At 38.0% G+C, this 18,279-nt stretch overlaps 1 protein-coding gene across 2 annotated transcripts in view; it reads left to right on the top strand.

Annotated features, from left to right (window-relative positions):
- Positions 1–18,279, top strand: part of KCNN2 (potassium calcium-activated channel subfamily N member 2) — a 71,469-nt gene that overhangs the window by 12,846 nt on the left and 40,344 nt on the right. For both annotated transcript variants that reach the window (XM_085213053.1, XM_085213052.1), the window contains one exon: positions 8,548–8,966. In XM_085213053.1, the coding sequence (XP_085069179.1) occupies positions 8,548–8,966 (419 nt within the window). The remainder of the gene's footprint in view (positions 1–8,547; positions 8,967–18,279) is intronic.

Raw genomic sequence — 18,279 nt, 5'->3', positions numbered from 1 at the left:
TGTCCAGTTATTTAAATTAAAACTGCATTAGATAATTTTTTCTTATGGCTATCAGAAGATCAAAAGAGATAATCACAGGAGTGAATCTATAACTAGAAAAAAAAATATTGTGTAAGGAATGTGGTAAAACATGTGCATTTTACACTTGAAATTGATGTATTTTGCAGCCAAAAATGTTCAGTTAATATAAACACGACAGTATTTTATATAGTATAGTTTTAATGTAGATGCTGGGGATCATACATCTGTAACTTACTGATTCATACAGCTCTTGTCTCCTGCAATTGCATTCATTCACCAGTGTGAAAAATGTTCCTTGATGAAAATAGTTTTATTTTGATATTTTAAGTTTGATACTCCATGAAGGAATGAATAGGGATGAATTCTGAATAGAGCTGTGCACACCTAAGCAGCTTCATTATCTCATTCATTTTGCTGGAGAGTCACAGGTCGTTCATAATTAAATCCCTTTTGAAGAAGTAACAATCTTTTTTGTGACTGAAAGGAAATGAACCTGTGAATGGCACGTAAATTAAAACCAGTGGACGAGCTTTACTGTCTTTATGTTTTAGAATAGCTACTCACTCTTAATCTTTTTGAGGGTTATTTTCCGTTGTTGTTTCCCCACCGCCCTCCCCCCCCCCCTTTAAATAAACAAATTTATGAGATAACAGTTCATTCTGTCAAGGAGCATCTTCTAAGCTTTTATGCCTGTTAATGTTGTAGAGCTATTGTGATGAAAAGGGATGAGCTGGGTTCTGTATTTCTGAGCAACAGAGTAACGTATTTGATTTCTAATTGAATACACATAACAAAGTTGTGGGCAAGAACAGGAGCCACAGGCATCATAATAGATTGTTTAAAGGCTATTCAGACGTAACTCCCAGTGTAATATGTCTTGCAAAACCACAGCCAGTGATAAGGATTCCTCTGCAGGAAAGTATCTAGTTGGATGCTGAGTCTGGGTATCCAAGAGATGATACCAGAGGCAAAGAAAGAGCTTATGCTTTTAAGCAGTGTATTTTAAATAAGAATTGAGAAACAAATGTGTATGGGCTCCCGTAGCACCATTTTATTGTCTCCTTTGAGTGTTCATTGCTGGTCATCGAGCTTTTCCTTGCTGTGGGCTATCATATTGAACATAACGGTTGTGAAAACAAAGCTGTTTAAAACATCTTGAGTAGCTACTTTTTAAGGCACAAAAGATAATAGTGTTGGTAGCAGCGCAAACTTGTTTCACTTATTTGATTGCAGGCTTTTTTGAAAAATAGTGACTTGGAGGACACTGCATCTTTAGTTCCAGTTAACCAGACAGGCTTGATGAAGCTGTAACATTCAAATGATTAAAAGGCAGCAACAAGAATAATACATGCCAAGAGGTGTTGCAATTTGCTGGTTGTTCAGGTTTTTTTTGTTGCTCTTGTTTGTCGTTTGAAGTGTTTTTTATTTTTGTATTTTGTTTGGGTTGGTGAAGCAACTTCAGTCGTAACTAGCAGCGATCAAATGAAGCAGCATTTTGCTTATGAACGAGTCTAGGTAAATACTTCTAAAGAAACTTGTGTTTATGTTGTCTAACCTGATGTTGAAAGCTGCTTTCTTGAAGGTACTTTGACTTAATCTTTGAAGCAGCTTAAAGACTTTATCTGCTGCATGGTTTATCCAGAAACTCACATCAGGCTTTCAGAAGTAAAAGGTATGAAATAAATAGTGGCTGTTTCTGCTTTGTCCCAGTTTTACCTGCCAGGGTGAATGACAGACGCAGGGATGCCTCTATACAGTCAAGATTTGTGCATGTAGATGTTTAAATTCACAGATAAATCAAACTCCATTCTCTCCTGCTGCCCCGTTCTTGGTTTTCAGTAGTTAAGTACAGTGGTTAAATCATGCATTTCTATATTTGGAGTTTCTTTAATTTTAATCTTAAGTGAAGTGTCCAGTTTAAAATGTTTCTGAAGTGGCAAAGACTCTAAAAAAACAACTTTATGATTCCCGTGGTGCAAATGTGTACTCACTTGTGGTCAGTTAAATAAAAAACTCATCAGTTAAAAAGCAAACACACAAAATTTCCCAAATACCCAAAGAATTTATGTCAAATGTAGATGATAAGGAAGGGGATGAGAAAACAGATACTTGTATATACAATGTGTTGGAACCAATTTTTCCTTAAAAACACATTCCAAGTTTAGAATTGCAGGTGCTCTCCTTCAGCAGAATGAATGAGTAAGCTCATTTTATCCAGCTTCAGATTCAGTGTTTTGCTCTGTCATTTCCGTGTCCCCTATTTGCATTCAAAAATAGTGCCAAGTTATTCAGCAAATACATCCTTTTTTTAATGGGTTGCACTTTCCATACTAAGAAGCTGATCACTTTTGAAGATGGAGGCTTCTCTGGCGTTGGGAAGAGCAGCAGGCGCAGCCATTTTGTGCAGTGGCAGATCTTCGTGCAGTGATCTGCTCAACACGTTACTTTTAGTACTGAATGAAGAAAAACAAGTCCTAAGTGATCATTTTGAAAATAATTATCTAGCATAAAAATAGCATAAAAATGTTGAAATGTGGGTGGTTTGAGGTTGAGCCAACCTTTGAGGTTGGCTTCTTTATGTGGATAGAATCAGAAGTTCTTTGTTACTTGGAAGGGAGAGCAAAATGTAACAGATCGTCAGGTGTCTTCGCAGATCTGGAAATCAGTTTGGTGAAATAGCTGTGTTACTTTGTGATCAGTTGTGTTTTGTGTTTCGTAGACAGTCGCAGCATTGCTGATTCAGTGCAAAACTTAATTTGGTCTTAACTTTGGAATGAGACCAATGTTTCCATCCCCATACTGCCAACATTACTCTGCTAGTTGCAGCAGACCACCTAAAAAAGAAGTTTTTAGAGGTTTTTTTGTTTGTTTGTTTGTTTATTTTCAGTTGTTTGGGGTTTATTGGTGTGATAATTCATTCATGGTGATCACTTGTTTGTACTGGCGAAAGTGCAAAGCGAATCTGAGCGGTTCATCCAACGTTTCTTTGCAGCTTTCTCTTTCAGGTGTCACGAAGCTGGCATAGCTCATGTCCTGCTGTACTCTGGGCACTGAGAGCAAGAACCAGTCAGGAGAAGCAGAGTGTAGTATGGGGTGGTTACTGATGGAATGTGGGCTCAGAGCAGGCTGCACTATGGTTAGCTTAGCTGGTGATATGTTTCCTGGCACCCTGCTAGATCCAGACAGCCTTGTTCCATTGCTGGGAACAAAGCTAGGTTTTAAAACTATGTATGTTTTTTAATTTTACCTTTGTTAAGTGTGTTAAGCAGCTGATCTGGATTGCTCTGGATCACGCAATGTGTTCTCTAGTAAACACACCTGCTATATAATAACATAATTTTTTTTTTCTTCCTTACTTTCTAAAACAAAGCAAGAAATGCTATAAATCAAGAAAACTGACTTTTAGTTAGTTTCATATTTTGCAGAGGAAAGAAGCAGAAGTGCAGTCTCCATTCTTCTAAATTGTTCTTCCTGCACTTGTGCTGTCTTCAGATCTTCATTGTATGCTGGGAGAACATTTTTGACTGCCAGACTTCTGGGAACCCTAGGTGCCACATGGAAGTCTAATTCTTTATTTGAAGAACATTGCAGGATGCTGCTTAAGCACTTACCTTGCATTTAAACACTAAAGTAATAATTATAATAAATTGGAAAGCTATCAACAGACATAGCATCTTTGACCTCAACTGGAGTTTGGCCTTGTCTGTGAAGCACAGGACTCAGTTCTATAGGAGGAGTTTGTTCTTTCCTTTATTGTGTTCTCTTTTTTTATTACTAGCATGATTCGCCATTCAAACAGGAGTAGATTCTGAAAATTAATGCATGGTTATTGCATGCATTATTATTAATATACATTATTATTATTAGGATTGACTGAAAGCAGCTGAGAGCGCTTGTGCATTTGTGTGTGCTGTTCTTTCCCTTTTCATTCACTTACCTTTCTCACTTTCTGAATAGGAAATTTACTCAGACAAACAAACAGGCATTCACAAATACCTTCCAAACATCTTCCACAGAAAAACTGAAATTTGCATTTACAAGGTTACATAGTTGCAAATGTATAAAATGTACAGGAAAACCTGCATCTGAGATGTTTTTTTCCTCCATATGTCCCAATTTAATTATTACTCACAGCCTTTTTTACAGGCTAGTATTAGATAGCCATCATGGTTTGAATGTAGAGACACAGAATTTTTTGGAAATTTACCTAAAAACATGGTTTTGAAACATTAATATCTTTGTGAAAATATAAATTTTTATATGATCTGTGGTCATTAGAAGCTTCTGCTGTTTTCTACCTTCCAAGTTTTCATCTTCTAAATATCATTATATGATAACTGAAGATATTACCACTTTCAGGTATTATTTATCTCAGAAGCAATTGGTACATCTGAGGTTGATAGGAAAGTTGATAGGCATCTCCTGTGCCTGCAAGGCACAACCTGTTCTGTTGAGCAATACTGAGAAAATTCTTTTTTTGTAGCATGTCAGGATTTATTCTACTGAAAAGTGAACATATTTTCAAGTATTTTAAAATGACACTTCCAAGTTTTTTTTTTCTTTCTTTTTTTTTTTTTTTCCCCCCAAATCAATGCTTAAATAACATTTTCTTCCATAAAGATTGTACGGTCAACTTCTAATGTAGACATTCTTTTATTCTCATTTTTAAATTGAATCTGTACTTATACCATTTTTTATGAACTGCTTCCTCCATTATATATCATTAAATACCATTATTTTAGAAATCTGTGGAGAAGTTGGGTAAAAAGGACAGATGAAAACCATTGTATTTTTCAGCTGGATTTGTAACTCTAAAAGAAATTTTAAAACACTGGCCACTTAAGGTATACTTTAGAATACTTGGCCCTGGTATTCACTTAGTCTTTCCATCAGAACACTGTACAATATTTGAGAAATTTGGCTATATTGTTATATATATATATAAATATTCTTTTTTTACATAGGTCATTGTGAAGATAATGCCTCCTATTTATTTCCATGGAAACTACAGCAGATACAAACACCACGATTACATTATTTATACATATATATATATATATAGAAAATTCTCAGCTACAAAACACTTTTTCAACATAGTTACCACCATTAGCTATGTATTTTTGCCAGCAATGAGCAACAGCCTGCATGATGCTCTTGTTAAAATCTGCATGAGCGGAGGTGACCCACAGTCATCATCAGCTGAAATGGAGCACTCACATCGCCTCACTGTGCTCACATGCAGTGTTTGGTCTCCATAAACGATCAGCAAGCATCAATATGTCAATGGACACATTTGTTTTTTCTGCATAGAGGGATTCAGCTAGGCACCTTTTCTTCATACACACTTCCATGTCAGATGCCATTTTATCAGGTTGACCATCTGCTGCCATGTGTTGCATGGCAACCAAATGTCATGGGATAGTGGTGGGAAGGTTCAACCTCTACTGCCATGCCACCAACATCTGTCTTTGGCTCTGGCCTGATGTAGTAGAATAGGAGGCATTACTTTCAAAGCAGCCCTCATGTGGTTAATATTCATCTGTATTGCAGGTTCACCTCTTGATAGCCATTTTACCACTACTTTGATATGACTGGCATTTAGAGGCTGATCACAGGAACCAAATGGGCTTGAGCCATAATGTAATTTGAATAACAATTAGTACTTCCACTAAGTTAATAAATAAATAAATAGATTGGTCTTCCTACCAGTATCAGTTTTACATTTAATTTCTAGTATACATAATGATCTCACGTAAAAGAAGGTGAATGTGCTTGTGTTAGCGAATGCTAACCCCAGTGTGTTTCTGTAGCTTAATTTAACACTTTGTGTTTCTTTGCTATTAATACTGTTGCAGTGGAGGTAAGATCTGTGCATTTGTGCAATGGGCAGAGCTTGTCCAGCAGCCAAGTGCCAGCCTACCCCCTCAACAGGAAAAGGAAAGAAATTAAGAGGAAAAATTTATGGGCTGAGATAATAGGGAGATCACTAATCACCACTGGCAAAAGAGACTAATTTGGGAAAATTTGGTTTTCTGTCAATTAAAAGTAGAGTAGACTGTTAAGAAACAAAGACAAAAACTAAATCCTCCCTTCCTGTTGATTCTTCCCAGGCTGACCTTCTCTCCTTCTGCCCCATCTCCTCACCAAGCTGTACAGAGAGGTGGGGGATGTGGGTTGTGATCTGATTATTACAATACCTGTCCTTCCTCCTCACGCTGCTCCAAGCATAGGTCTTTTGTGGGCCATCTCAGGAGAATCTGCTCCAGTCTGGGCTTTTCAGAGGCAGCAGTGCCTTCAGGAAATGGGCAGCTGCTGTGATGTGGGTTCCTTCCTGGGCAACAGTGAATACCATTCTCTCCATGGTCCTTCATGTGTCTTCTCCATGGGCTGCAGGGAGAGCTGCGTGCTGCAGTGCCTGGAGGATCTCCTGCCCCTCTATTTTCACTTTGGTGTTCACAGGGTTGTTTCACACACTTCTTTCCTTACTCCACGCTGGCCGTGCAGTGTTTTAGCTTTTCTTAAATATGTTTCCATGGAACAGGCACCACCTTCACTAACAGGCTTAACTATGTCTCATGGTAATCAGGGAGACCATCCTTGCAGCTTCCCCAGCTATCAAAACCTTGCCACACATTCCCAGTGAAGTAAGACAGAAGGAAAGAGCATAAAGAAATGTAAGATATGACCACAACAATCTACTTTGTATTGTTTCTTACTACAGTTAGCTTCTTTGTTTCTTTTAATGTCAGTACAGCTACAATAAATTTATAATGATCATTTCCAAAAACAAATTACTGGATCAGTTTTGCGAAAGACAAATGAATTTTCTTGGAGGAGATTGCGGAGTGTGTGTCTTAAACAACTTACAGAGAGATCAAGCTCCCTTTTCTAAACTTTTGGGAGTTCATAGGATCGCAGAACATCCTGAGTTGGAAGGGACCCACAAGGGTGACCACGCTCCAGGTGCTACGCAGGACCACCACCCACAGTTCATACCCTGTATCTGAGGGCATTGTCCAAATGCTCCTTGTACTCCAGCAGCTTGGGTCTATGACCCTTGCTCTGGGGAGCCTCTTCCAGTGCCAGACCAGTGTCTGGTGAAGAACCTTTTCCTAACACCCAATGCAGTTCTGAGCCATTCCCTCCGTCCCGTTGCTGTCACAGAGATCAGCAATGCCCTGTGAGGAGCTGCAGGCCACCGTTTGGCCTCCCCTCAGTCTGCTCATCTCCGAACTGATTGAGTCAAGGGACCTCAGGCACTCCTCGTACATCCTGCCCTCCAGATCCTTAGTCATCTTCATAGCTATCCTTTGATCCTCTCTAGTAGTTTTATGTCCTTACGTTGTGGCACCTGAAACTGCTCGAGGTGAGGCCATACCAGTGCAGAGCAGAGCAGGAAAGTGGTAGATGGAAAAGATGGGAAAGGATAAATGACAGTGCAGATGAGGAATTGTATTTTTCGCCGTGTGTAGCATGCTGGAAATAGTTTTCTATTACCGAGGAGAGCTTTATTTGTGTATTTATTTTTTTTTCATTCTTTAAATTGCTTCTGATTTTTTTTGAGTAATCCAATTTTAAGTTATTATTATTTTTTTAATTTTTACTCATGCATACAATGAACAGCTCTGTCAAGATTTAGACAACAGCCAAAGTGAGTCTTCTCCTGTGGTCAAGTTGTATCTTCCTTGTCATAACACTCCTTTTTTGGCACATAGCCTGTTTGCAAACTCTTACATACCCCTACTCACTGCTGGTGAAAAATATTATTTAAGTATTTATTTCACAGTTCTCTAGGAATTTACTAAACAGTGTGAAGTGTGTCAGCGCTTTTGTTCCTGGTTGGTGAACTGAGGGCCTGGTTATACAAGAACCAACAAGTGCATTTGATTTTCGACTGCTAATAGATGTCGCCTGGCTGCCTGGTCTGCTCTGATGTTTGCAGGCTATTCGGGTTTTCCTTATGTAGTATCTTTTTGAGTTGTTCAGCTTCTGAGAATGTTTTACACTCCTTATCGATCTGTGTCGGTACTTGAAGACTGAAGAAAGCTTGCATAGCCTTCAGAAGCTATAATATCGTGATGGCTGAAGCATGGCTATATTCGAGAGAGAGCTTAGCCTTAGAATGTTCAGTTTGTTATTTACCTCTCCACTCTGAAAATACCTTCTTCGTTTTTTCTCAAGTTTATGAGCTTTGAGTAGCAATTGATTTTGAAGTTTAGTTGATTCAGAGTTTTGTTTTATGAGGAATGAAAAACAGTGAGGAACTTTTAGGAAATTGTGTGTCAAAATACAGTTTTTTAATGTATGAAAATATACAACTTTAAAAACGGTGAAAAAATATTTTTGGTGTAACCAAAGTTATGTTTCACTTCATAGCAGTGTAGTAATATGATTTGTTGAAATGGCATATTTATTTTCTTTTTAGTAGTCATTGGTAGCTCTGAATGCTGTGGTGTTTTAGAATGGAATTATACAAATGGTTTGTTAATGACATACTAAATTTAACTTTATATTTTATTATTTCAGTTGTTCATGGTGGACAATGGAGCAGATGACTGGAGAATAGCCATGACTTATGAGCGTATTTTCTTTATCTGCTTGGAAATACTGGTGTGTGCTATACATCCCATACCTGGGAACTATACGTTCACATGGACAGCTCGACTTGCCTTTTCTTACGCTCCATCCACAGCAACAGCTGATGTGGATATTATTTTATCTATACCAATGTTCTTAAGACTATATCTTATCGCCAGAGTTATGCTTTTGCATAGCAAACTTTTCACTGATGCCTCATCTAGAAGCATTGGAGCATTAAATAAGATAAACTTCAATACTCGTTTTGTTATGAAGACTCTAATGACAATATGTCCAGGAACAGTACTGTTGGTTTTTAGTATCTCATTGTGGATAATTGCTGCGTGGACTGTCCGAGCTTGTGAAAGGTAAGCTTATTCTGTTTTTTTTTCTTTCTTTTCTTTCTATCTTAATCTCTTGTTTTACTTCCTCAGTTTTTATTTTGGGGGATCTAAACATGAAATGGGATGGAACTTCTGGGTACTGAATATTTGAAGTTCTGTCAGTGTAGCACTATCACTGATTGTCAGGAACACCTTGCCTTTTAATCTGAAGGAACTGCGAAGAGAACTTTATGCTGCACTGGTTACAGTAGAATTGCAGTTTGACTTAAGTGTTTTGGTATAACTTCGGATATGTTGGCTAAAACGCAGGGGACAGATGCCATGCAATATATTTAACAGGTATTCTGCATTGATATTTGCATTTGTTTATTTGTGTATGAGTAGGAATTTACTAAGAGTAAAATAGCAGTGTAAAAGTTCAATGAATGTATTTGTGTGTGTGTGTGTGTGTGTGTGTGTGTTCTTGCTGTGGTTTTTTCTTTTTTTTTCATTCCTGAGTTTTATTGTCCCGTTTAAAGAAAATAGAAAGGAAATATGTCTTTCTGGAAGCTGGCAAAATCAAGGGGAAGAGTGATAAGTTGCAATAATATAACATTTCCTTCTTCTCTTAAACATCAGAAGAATTGCATTTGAGAGCTAGATTGTTCGTTTCATGTGATTTTTTTTCTAACCTCCCCTTCTCACAGTCTTCAGTGTAGGTGCAGAATCAGTTCTGCCACCTTGAGAATGAGTTTTTTTGAGCATAACTTTAACAAAAATGGTAACGAACTTTTGATTGGATAGAATTATCTAGGAACATGAGAGCTAATTTTAAGGAGAAATGATGATTCTTTCTGAAAGACTTAACAGCTGGAGCAGATCGTGTGATAAATTTCTGCTAATGTAGACAGGAAGATTTTCTTCAGCATATTTAAGTCATTACTATTGCTTTGTTGTTTGTTGACCATTTTGTTTTTCCTCTTTCTTATCATGTCTGCCAATTTTGGAAACAAGGTAGGGGAGTTATTTGTGTAGTTACCAGCTAACTGATTTAAATCAGCAGCTAAATTGCATGCCAACTGCCAGGTTACTTGTGGATGTTATGCCTTGTGGTTTTACTTGACTTGCAATAAATTAAGAAAAAAGCCAGATTAACAGTAATGTAGTTTCAAAATATTCCCTGCCGTGGAGGTTGGTAAAGCACTCTAGGTATTGAAACAAGCTATAGCAGTTATATTTTAATAAACATGTTCTTATCTCCAGTGCGACTGTCTTTTGCAGAACTTCTCCTCTTTTCTCTTGCATTCTTCTGTTCCTGTTTTCTCTCCACAGAAACATAGCACAGGAATTCATGAACATCTACTTAAGAATTTCCCAATTTTCACTTGTGAAGAGGCTCTGAGTAACTTCAGCATCCATTGCTGTCACTGTTTTGCATATCACTGGGTTTTATTATTATAAAGTAGCAATGAAGTGTCATTATGTTAATTTTAAAAAGGTGCGCATTCAAACATACAGAACTTGTGCATGTCACAGTGAAAATTTTTGAGCAGGAACTGAGCCCTTTCTGCATCTCTGTGATACTGCAAAGAAACTTATTTGTGGAATCAGGGACACTGAACTCCACGGTTGCAAACAAAACTGACTTTTTTTTTCAAGCTGGTAGCAAACCAGTAATGAATTTTCCACACTAAATTGAAGTTGGTGCACCTAGAGTTACTGTTATTGTTGGGATAGTAAGCTGCATGATCAATCACTTCTTAAAAGTAAAGCAAAACACAACTAAAACAAGGTAAATATGGAAGTGAGTGTTAGATTGATGTATCTCAAGCATAACTAACTATTATCAGTGGAGTCCTGTCAAAGGTCGTGCTCCTTCAAACATGACAATTTGTTATTTTTACATTTAAAAAACACTAGTAGAGATATATTTTGGCTTTGGGAATTAGTTACTTGTGTCACTCGTAATCATTTCACACTCAATTTTGTGTGATCTGCCTTCTAGTTTTCTTTGAGGTATTAGGTAAGCACTTTTGCCAAATGAATGGTAATGGCTCTAGCTTCCAGTTACTAATTAGTCTACCGAAGACTAGTATATTCATAGCCTGTATAGTAGTGCATTTAAAAAACTCCACAACTTCCATATGAGAAACTCCAGACCCCACACGTGGGAATGCTCTCAGCACTCTGCTGCCTAAAGTGAAACGTCCTCTTTGGCATAGCTGTAGACAGATATAAATGCCATTTGTCATGGGAAAGGGCAAATATGGCCACTAAATCTATTTGTGCAGGGGCTGTGGTTCCAGGGGATGTCCCCTGAGAGCTTAATGGCTCTGATTTGCTCCATAGTTAAAGTTTAGTTTACACTAATAAAATACATTTATTTCATCTGTTCTTTCTTTCTTTCTTTCTTTCTTTTTTTTCTTTCTCAGTTTTAAGTAGAGGAAATCTTTATTTGTTAAGAATGGACTATTTTACGTACAGAAAATGATTCAGAAAATAGATGTTACAATTTATTATATATAAAAATATAAATAATATATATTATTGTTTATTATTATATTACTACATAATATAAACAGTATGTAATAATATATGTAATAGTATAAGTAGATGTTACCATTGAAGTATTTGCTGTTGTGCTTGACAGAATGTGTAGAGCTGTAATATGTTTTGATACATTTAGCAAAAAATAGGAAACAGTAAACAGTTTGGTGCTTTTTTTCTTTTTCTCGTGACAGGGAAATTTACATGAACAAAATCAAGTGGTGGTGAACAGTTCTGAAAATCACTCATGCTACTGCTATGTAGTATTTTTATGGAAAGCTTTGCACAAATTGTTTTTGTATTTCTGTATTGTTTCCTGGCCATCCAAGCCAGAGTGATACCATAGAGATAGGACTTAGTAGTCAGATCAAAGCTGTAACATGACAGAATGGAAATTTAAAATTCTTATACTATTTCCAGTGTCTTTGATGAGAGGGCAGGTGGCTGCAATTAATGTCGTTACTGTGAAGTTGTGGTTTCTCAGCAGGTAGCCTTGCTACTGAATGGCAGCAAGATTTTTAGACTTTGTTCCATTCAAAGTCGGATTTATGCCCTCGCAGCCTGTCCTGTGAATAGGGAGAGACTTGGAAGCACTGCATTTCTTGGTGAGGAAAGTAACACGAAAGTGCATCTTTATCTGTTTTTCCAGGGAGAGACAGTTTACATGTGTTAAGGCAGATGAGCTCACCTTCCTGTGTTGTTTTAAGTAAAGACCTCACTACTTTCATGATCATCTGACAGATCACTTGATGTTCGCTGAACTAAGACAGGGCATGTGTCTATCCCAGTGCCTTAATGGCTGTATTGTTAGCTCGCAGAATGCTAATTATAGCAAGTGACACTTTGGGTTGATGAGCAAGGTATTTTCCAGGATTGCAGTTTAAGGTCAACCACAAGGGCAAGAATGTGGCTGCGATAATCATGGTGGACAGCCCTCATGCACAGAGTGCAGCTGGGATGCCAGGGCTCCAGAGTAACATGCCTGCAGAGTTTGAGAGGAAAAGGTGGTGAAAACACTGAAGTGTCACTGTGTACTACAAGTCAGGCACTCTTGTTTTTTTATTACTTCTGTTTTTAAGTCTCATTTGCAGGGAAGATTACATTACATGTGTAAATATCTGCTTGTTTATTGCCAGCATTGATATATTGCTGCCTATCGTATGTGAACTTCATAATGGAAACCTAATTTCTTATTAGTGCTTACTCAATATAGGTTGGTGTTTATAATATCTGTGAGACTCGTGATCAAGAACGCTTATGACACATTGCTTTTGTAGGTAAATCATGAACTGTGTAAGCAGATTACTTTTCGCAGTCCTTTATACTTGTTACTGAAATACCTCTATGCATGCCAGTTAATTGTAGCAGTTAAAATACAGTTTTTCTGTTTCTCAAGAATTTGTGTTACTGTGCATAGCATTCATCTTTGAAAACTCTGACAAAAATGCTTTACACTTTTAGAAAAGTTACCTCTTACGTGAGATTTGTGTTCTCCTAGGTTACATAGAGTGTAGTTGCTGTTTTTCTTTTTCTCTGCATAAAAAAAAAGGCCCACAAAAGCTTGCCTTCCGAATGCATACAGGGCTGTAACATACCCTGTGTATCAGGATGACATGTGCCACGTTTGCCCACATTACACTGTTGTATGTCCATAATGGCTCATATCACATGCCCAGAGTTAGTGTGGATTTACAGCAGCAGAACTGAAAACAGAGCTGGATTTTCTGCCTCCGCAGAGACCACGTTTCTGGCACCATTTTCAGTTCTGTTTGTACCTCTCTCTAACACCTGGCAGTGAAGTCGCTTTGGACTAAGTTGTTTAGTCAGCATTTTTTTCCCCTATCAGCCTCTGCTGTGTTTGTTTTTTTTTTTTTTCCTTTGATTTAACAAAACCAAACCAAAACAAAGAAATCCATCACCATGTGAAAGTGGAATCACATAATCACAGGGGTTGGAAGAAACCGCTGGAGATCATCCAGTACAACCCCCTGCTAAAGAACGTTCCTTATAGTAGGCTGCATAGGAAAACATCCATATGGGTTTTGAATATCTCTGTAGAAGGAGACTTCACCGTCTCTCTGAGTAGCCAGAGTGCTGTCACCCTCACAGTAAAGAATTTCTTCTTCATGATTGTATGGAACTCCCTCTGTTCCAACTCCTACCCGTTGCCCTTTGTGCTCTTGCTGCATGCCACTGAAGTGAGCCTGTCCCCTTCCACATGACTTTGGCACTTTAAATGTTCATAAGCAGTGCTTAGATCTCCTCTCAGTCTTCCCTTCTTTAGGCTGAACAGTCCCAGGTTACTTATCCTTTTACTAGAGGTGCTCCAGACCCTGACCATCTTTGTAGCTTTCCGTTAGATTATCTCTACAAGATCCCTGGCATCCTTGAACTGAGGAGCCCAGAACTGGACACAGTACTCACAGCACTGCGAATTCTTAGATTTAAAGCTAAATATTAAAAAAACACACACACAACTTTTTCTGTCCCAGAAGTTCAGAAGCAAAGATATATCATTTTTATTTTTTGTAGCCGATGAGTCTAGTTACTGACAGCAGATAAAATGTTTGTGCATTGGTGATACTGTAAATTACTGCTGTTCTTTACCTTCTCCTGTCCTGCTGAAACTAACATACGCTACTTGCAGTCAGATTTCTTCAGTCACGATAAAAGTTAGCTGTTTAAATGTACAACACAACAGTGATTCAGTACGATTCATTCTCATCTTGAATCCGTGCTATAAAAGGCTGAATTATTCAGTTTCCAGTCTTCATTTTTTTTTTTTTTTTTTTTTTCAAACTGAGTGCAGATTAACTGTAAATGTTAGGTTAGTCTTTTGTTGTGTTTACATCTCAAAATCAACTTCTAAATAAAAACAGATTCAATCTTTAATAGAATTATCATTTTTTAATGCCTGATATTAGCAGTAGACATCAGGTTTATTGTTTGATCAAATGCTGAAGGCAACAAAAGAGTTCATCATAGAAGTACATCAGTGTATGTTCAATATATGTAAACCAGGCCCAAAAGAGAACAAGTGATCTAAATAAAAATTTCATTTTCCAGGTGTATCCAGAAGGATTAATAGCTAAGTGATTTCTTCTACAGCTTTTCAAAGGCAAGAAAATATTTTAATGGAAGAAACAGAGGCACAGTTAATCTTGTAATTGTGACAGGTACCAATAATTGGTACAGTAAGCCAGGGGATATAGTCATCATCCTCAACAAAGGATTTTAAAACCAGTAGATGGGTGTTTCTTTAGTCCAAAAATAGCAGGCCTAGCTTGGGGGAATGGAGTGCAAAAGGCAAAATAGAATAGAAAAACAAGAACAAGCAGATCTCCTTATTCTGAAGAAAGATCTTGTGACTGCTTCATATGTTTTCGGGGTCATCTAACTAGAGTAGGAAGACTTTCCATTTATTTATTTATTTATTTAAGGCCATATTCCCTTCTATTTACGTGCAGCATTATAAGAACAGAATGAAGTGGAAGAGCGCATACGTAGCTGCAGAGTCTCATGATGCTGTTTCTCCAGCAGCAAAAGGCTGAAGATATGGGAATGCCTATCAAAGGCTACTTATCAGCTTTCAAGGACAAAATGCTTTTTTTTTTTTTTTTTTTTTTTTTTTTTCCATTTGTCTGTAATCTACAAAACATACTGCAGGGAATGATCTGTCTTTTGCTCAGCAGAAGGTGATGGTCATTCTTGCAGCCTTTCCAAAAGCTTTGCAAAAGAGCAATTTATGGACTGTTTTTTATATCATCATTTCAATACTAGCATCAAAGATGCAACCTCTGGCTTTTCCATTATTACAGTTTTAAGAGCAGTAGTTCATTTTCTCTTCTACCTATTCTAAGCAACACATTAAACTAGTCAGAATGGGTTGCTTCAAAAGGAATGTTGTTTACTGTACCACTTAAAAAAAGCAGTCTTTAGGAAAAAGAAGTCATACTGAACCAGAAATCAGTTTGTTATCACTTGAAAATATGACTTCTTGCTCTAGTAACTTAATGCATTTGAAAATACACCCATAAATGGGGATTTATGCTTTACTACTTGTTCCATGAGTTTCCTAATCTGGCTGTCAGGCTACATTGAGCAGTTTGTATCATGGTAGTCAGTTCACTGGTAACTCTTTATGGCAGTATACTGGCTGAACTTAGACTGTAGGCATTAAATCATCCCTTCTATTTAAGAAATTAAGATTCAATTATATAAATCCAAGTCTGTAAGTTGAATTACTGATGAATTAGAGATGGTTGGCATGGGAGGAGTTTAAAGAAATTAGACAAAGAAAGGAAACATTAGAAGATGCTTTTAATATATTTGATACGTTCTTTATTTTCTTGTGCTCCTACTGGTTGTTTCAGCACATTCAGATATGTATATTTTTGTTGGCGTTGTTTTCTACCTTGTCAAGTTCAAAATCAGCTATAGTACTTGCTACAGCTGTTCAGCCACTTGGTAACTAATATTGCAGAGACATCACTGTAGTGGCCATCCTGCTGCATAGGGAAACAGCTGTAACAGTTAAGTATGGCTTCCTGTATATTACCCGTGTAGTTAATGTATATGTGGAAAGTATGTACAACTCAACAGATGAGACTTTGCTACCCATAGGTGCCATAGCTTTACACACACATATATATATGTATATATATATTTTTTTTCCCCCAATTTACCAGGGAATTTACTACTGGCTTGTTCATTTTCAGTTCAAAAAGTATTGTATTAAGACTGTTCATAGAGGATCCCTGATCCTGTTCTCTTGAATACAGTTCAGTTGTATACACGAGCCCATAAACCCAATGGAAACATTCGATATCTGAACATGTAACAAAGTTCAAGGGCAATTGCAGGGAGCCCTAATTTTCATCAAGGCTCATGCTAAAAACCAGTGCTCTTTGAAGGGAAAGGTTGGAATATTGCTGAGATATTGTTATATTGATTCAGACTTTTGAAATGGCAGCTTCCTTTCCTGGTGGGGCGCAAGGGAGCACAGCTCTGCCTGTGTGTCTTCCTGCCTGTAGGAAATCAGTGCTCCAGGAAGAAGGTGCTGCTGCATTGGAGCGATTTCAACCACATGTATTTGTGAGAATCACCTCAGTGTAACACCCACAAGTCGGTCCTGGAGCTGTGTGCAGTGCAAGAGCCACACCTGTGACTCTGTCTGCTTGCTTCTTCTGCGTGTCCTGTTATTTATTTTAAATGGCTTTATAGAAAGTTTATTTAGTCAAAAGAAAGTAATGAAGTATTAGAGGGGAGGCCTTCCAAATTCATTGCAAGTGACAAGGCACTCACCTATTTTGGTCCAAAACATGGGGCCTCTTACATCCTGGCAGCAGTATTTCTGTAAAGCTTCAATCATGTTTGAAATCCTGACATCTATTTCAATCCTGTTTAATCTATAGTAATTTAAATCTCTTCACAAAAATACCCTACACGGTATCATTTGTATGTTTTAAACAGTTATGTTTGGGAAACTGAGTGAGGAGTGCGTGATGACCTGTTTTTAGAAAAGCTTGTTCTCCTTCTTCATCCATTGTTGTCAGTGGGGTTTGTACATGTTCTGGGATCACAGTGTTCTCAGATGCAGTGCTCGATAGCAGTGAGTTTGGTCTGAAGGTTGAGATGCATGACTTTCTTAATTATCAAACCCTGAAGGAGGTGATGTATTCCATCACATACACTCATGCTTCCAAAAACAGTCATGTTATTACAGTACTCCAGAGCTTGTAGGCTCTGACTGTAGGGACAATCAAGAACATTTCTCAGTTAGAAATTAGAACGCGAATCTTCTTGCAGGTATTTTTCTCTGAAATACACAGGGTTTATTTTGGTTTAAATACAATCCATTGGCAACTTTCCTCTTGAGTTTCCCCAAGAGCAGCTCTCCGTATTATGGTGTGTTAGTGGAAAACTGAAGCTATTGGTACAAAATGAGTTGCTTCTCAGACTAGGCTTCTGGGTCAGGGCTGTCAGTGCATGTCTGTGCACTGCTGAGCACAGTTATATCTGAGAGTCTCTTCCACCTAAGACACTGCAGTACTGAGTGATGCTTGTTACGCTTTTTAGTGAGGGAAAAAGAGAACAAATTACTTCTGGAAAGTACTTATATTCAGATGAAGATGAATGTGGTCACACGTTGCTATAGAAGTTTAAGTTGAGCTGTTTGATTTGGATGGATGCTGGCCATGCTAAGTGTTCACACTGGAGAGCAGTGCCAAAGCAGGATAGGGATTTGCCAGCACCATGTTGTACTTGTCCAGCAGAGGAGCAGGAGTGAGCAGCTCCACAGGTGATGGGATCTTAACGTTCACTGCTAGGCAGGTGTTCAGCTGTCCTGCACAGAACCATGCTGCCAGTGCACATCATGTGGATTTGGAGTGGCCTGACACTAAGCTGGTGTCTCTGCAGTGTGCTCCTTTATGAAATGCATGATGCAGTGTGTGAGCCTGTCCTTTGATGCCAGCAAAAGAGATTATCTCTGACTGCTGGGAAGGCGCAGTGAAGATAAAAAGTATCTCTAGTGCCCCAGATTATCAGCTACCTGGAAAGGGTGGGAGCTGGGATGGGTGGTGTCACTGGCCCAAGGCTACAGCCTTGTCAGGGATTTGATATGGAACTAGTGGAAGCCAAAGGACTATCACTGACTTCAAGGATCTGGAGGGTGGAGCAAAAATGATTGTTTATAAATGTGCAGATCATGCCAAATCATTAGGAAGAGCCTTGGGTTTAGTCATAAGTATCTCTTGTAAGGAATTGTGCATGCATTTGAAAGCAGGTGTTGCAACGCTAGGAAATAGGG

Source organism: Meleagris gallopavo, chromosome Z (assembly GCF_905368555.1).
Source record: "Meleagris gallopavo chromosome Z, MGAL_WU_HG_1.1, whole genome shotgun sequence".
Classification (NCBI taxonomy): Eukaryota; Metazoa; Chordata; class Aves; order Galliformes; family Phasianidae; genus Meleagris; species Meleagris gallopavo.
The sequence above is the reverse complement of the archived record's forward strand: the minus strand, read 5'-3'. Positions and strand labels throughout refer to the sequence as shown.